The sequence below is a fragment of the Myripristis murdjan genome, chromosome 1 (genome assembly GCF_902150065.1).
Source record: "Myripristis murdjan chromosome 1, fMyrMur1.1, whole genome shotgun sequence".
Classification (NCBI taxonomy): domain Eukaryota; kingdom Metazoa; phylum Chordata; class Actinopteri; order Holocentriformes; family Holocentridae; genus Myripristis; species Myripristis murdjan.
This window is the reverse complement of record NC_043980.1, coordinates 25,413,683-25,416,792: the sequence shown is the minus strand read 5'-3', so window position 1 is coordinate 25,416,792 and position 3,110 is coordinate 25,413,683. Positions and strand designations below refer to the sequence as shown.

The 3,110-nt window shown below is 47.1% G+C and overlaps 1 protein-coding gene across 1 annotated transcript in view; it reads right to left on the bottom strand.

Annotated features, from left to right (window-relative positions):
• Nucleotides 1-1,727: 1,727 nt before the first annotated feature.
• Nucleotides 1,728-3,110, bottom strand: part of LOC115365748 (homeobox protein unc-4 homolog) — a 5,079-nt gene continuing 3,696 nt past the window's right edge. The window contains exon 3 of the mRNA XM_030060892.1: nt 1,728-2,936. Coding sequence (XP_029916752.1) covers nt 1,782-2,936 — 1,155 coding nt within the window. The 3' untranslated portion in view covers nt 1,728-1,781. The remainder of the gene's footprint in view (nt 2,937-3,110) is intronic.

Genomic DNA, 3,110 nt, shown 5'->3' with positions numbered 1-3,110 from the left:
TGTAAATATTATTAAAGGGACTCAGGCACGGAAATTCATTTTAGGTCGGCGCAGCAAAGTAAAGCTCTGTCCCTCGGATCCCCCTCAATTTATTTGCAAATAAAGGCGAGGTGACCGGGAGGGATCAGGGATATTTAGCCGGGCTGTCAACACGGCTCTTCCATGCACGGGCTCGGCAGAATTAATGGTTTTAATAATTGGGATTTCAATTTCCGGGGAATTGGTGGCGTTTACACTTCATAAGCTAAACAGACTTTCCTAAACGGACGCGCACGTGCATCTACCCACACACCCGCGCGTGCACACACACACACACACACACACACACACACACACACACACCTGCACATTAGTCTCCTATTCCTAAACATATCTAATTCTCCCATTCTTCACTTTCTCTCACCTCTCTTTACCCCCTCTTGCTTTTGTGAGTTTAGCCTACAATTCGCCAAATTTAACAAAATGCTAGCTTGGTATATTAAGCGCCCTCTCTCTCTCTCTCTCTCTCTCTCTCTCTCTCTCTCTCTCTCTCTCTCTCTCTCCTATATCTTTATCTCTCTCCCCCGAGGGACGCACACCCCTATTAGAACAAATGACGAGGGGCCCAGGCGCTTTTGTAAAAAGGCGCAGGCAGACGGGCGCGCGCCTGTCCTATTATGTGCGACACATGATCAATAGGGCGATAACGCAGCAACATCAATATAAGCGACAGAACAATGAGGGATATCATCGAACATCTATCTTAATATAGCCGACTACAAGGGCCGTCTGACAACCGAGGCAGCTCATGAAAATTCCGCCCCACGAATCTACCACAATCTCATCCTCCTCCTCCCCTTCAATAGCCTATGCACACTCACGTACTCACGCGCATACACGCACGCACGCGCGCGCACAAACACACACACACACACACACACACACACACACACACACACACACACACACACACACACACGCAGTGCAGCTGGCGGGGCTATTATTTTCCCATTTCAATTTGACACCCCTGCCTTTCATGCTAATTCTATTATTGTAGGAAGTTTATGTGATTCCATATCACTAGAAATCGGTAATGTCTAATAACCCTTTGGGCTGAAAGGAAAAAAAACTGCCTCAAGACCCGCGGCAGCCAGTGGGAAAATAATTACTTTCATATCAAAACTCAGCAGGAGGCGCAGGGTCCTATAGCCCGCGGCCAGTAACCTCATTCCAGCTCGGCCTTTCAAATGAATAAATTTGTTAAAGCAATAAATACAAACAGCCAGACGGACTTGAGCCCCAGCTCCAGCTCACTACATAGAGAAAGGGGGATTTATCTGCTGTAAAACGACTAATTCCTGCCGCCATGATCCGAGATTCTGCCACACAGCCACGTCCTTTTGTCTTCAATATGGCCCTAAAGAGACAGCGAATCCATTTAAACAATAACTTTATTTATCAAAATGTTTACATATAAATATCATTTTCTCGTTTTTACAATATCTGAGGATTTTTGTTGTGTGTAAGATGTTCATTGTAGCCTAGTTTTTGTTACAAGTTGATCACCAAAAAAAGATAAAGAACCTGCTTCTAAAGGTCTAGGCCTGTTAGTCCAAACATGAAGACAGCCACGGCTTTGGGGCCATCTGGATTGATCAGACATTATGATTAAAAAATAAACGAGAATCGAGTCTCCTGATTCCTGATATGTTTTAGAGTGTCTCAGCAGAGCTTTGGGAATGTTAGACTAGTCTGAGCGGTGTTCCTGGTCCTTCTTTGTTTATGTTTGCTCCTCGCAAGTGTTAGTCCATATCGACATCCTCTCCATCTGTTCCGGGTGTTGCTTGACAGTCTGTGTTTGTCTCGAGACACTCAGAGAGGTCTGGAGATGCAGGCTCCTCTCTTGCACCCGTCTCTTTTGCACAGAGCTCAGTAGCTTGGCAGCCATTAGTGGCTGCTTCCACTTGAAGTTTAAAACTCCTTTCCTCGCCACTGTCACTGGACTGGGTTCTGCTCAGTCTCACCGCAGTTGTTTGAACAACACTGTTGTGTTGGAATCTTCCGTTAGTACAATTATCACACTCCTCCATCTCTGATCCGTCCACCCTATTGCTAATGTGTGTGTGGTCATGGTGTTTGTTAGGCTCCATGTGATCTGAGTTGGAGTCAGGCCTACTGACACTGACAAAGCTGGAGAGGCCAGAGGAAGCAGGGCTTCCTTCACTTGGCACACACCTCTGTCCCAGGTTGAGCCTGTTAATGTTGTCCTGACAGGGTGAGGCCTTCAGAGCTGTCTGGGGCACTAGAAAGCCCAAGGGCTGATGGGTAATAGGGTAAAGCAAGAAGTGGCCTTTACCAACCAGAGTCCTCTGATTGGGCAGTGAGGGGAAGTCCAGCTGGGATTTCCGTCTAGGAGTGGCGTCAGAGAGGAGGCTCTCCACACTGAAAGGGTTCCTTTTCTGCAGGGCAGAGGTCCTTGGACCCCCAAGACCAGAGCTTTGCGTGCTGCCTGGAGAGAGCCGCTCCGAATCTCCGGCGGTTCTTTGGTTTTGGTGGTGTTGAAGTGGGCTGAAGTCATGTCGCGTTTGGTCACAGCTGGATTCAGTTTGGTGTCCTCCTCCACCTTTCGTTGGCTGCAGTTCCATATGAATAGTCCCATTAATGCTTGATGACTGCTGCTCACTGTCAGTGAACTGGGAAACTCCGCTGTCACTGTCTGAACCTGCGGGTGTGTGAAAGTTGTCATTGGGGAGAACTTTGTTCTGTGACTTCAGTAGCTTCCTCTCCTGTTTCCGTTTCTTTTTCTCGGCCCGCTCATGCTCCCTACGTGCAATTTCCTCAGGGTCCATGGGCTCACCGCTGCATGTGGTAGGGTGGGAGTTGTGAGCAGGCCGCCCTGGCCCTTTCTTTGTGTTCTCCTTTTTTCTCCATTTAGCACGTCGATTTTGGAACCAAACCTATGCACATACATACACACATACATACACACACACAAACACATGCACACAGGTGAAAAATTGGCAAGAGTTGAATTTCATTGTAAATTAAGGTATTTATTCTATATATTAGAAGCATGCCATCTCCATTGTTCTGTGCAGGCCATAAATTGTTTACAAATATTTTCCATTTGT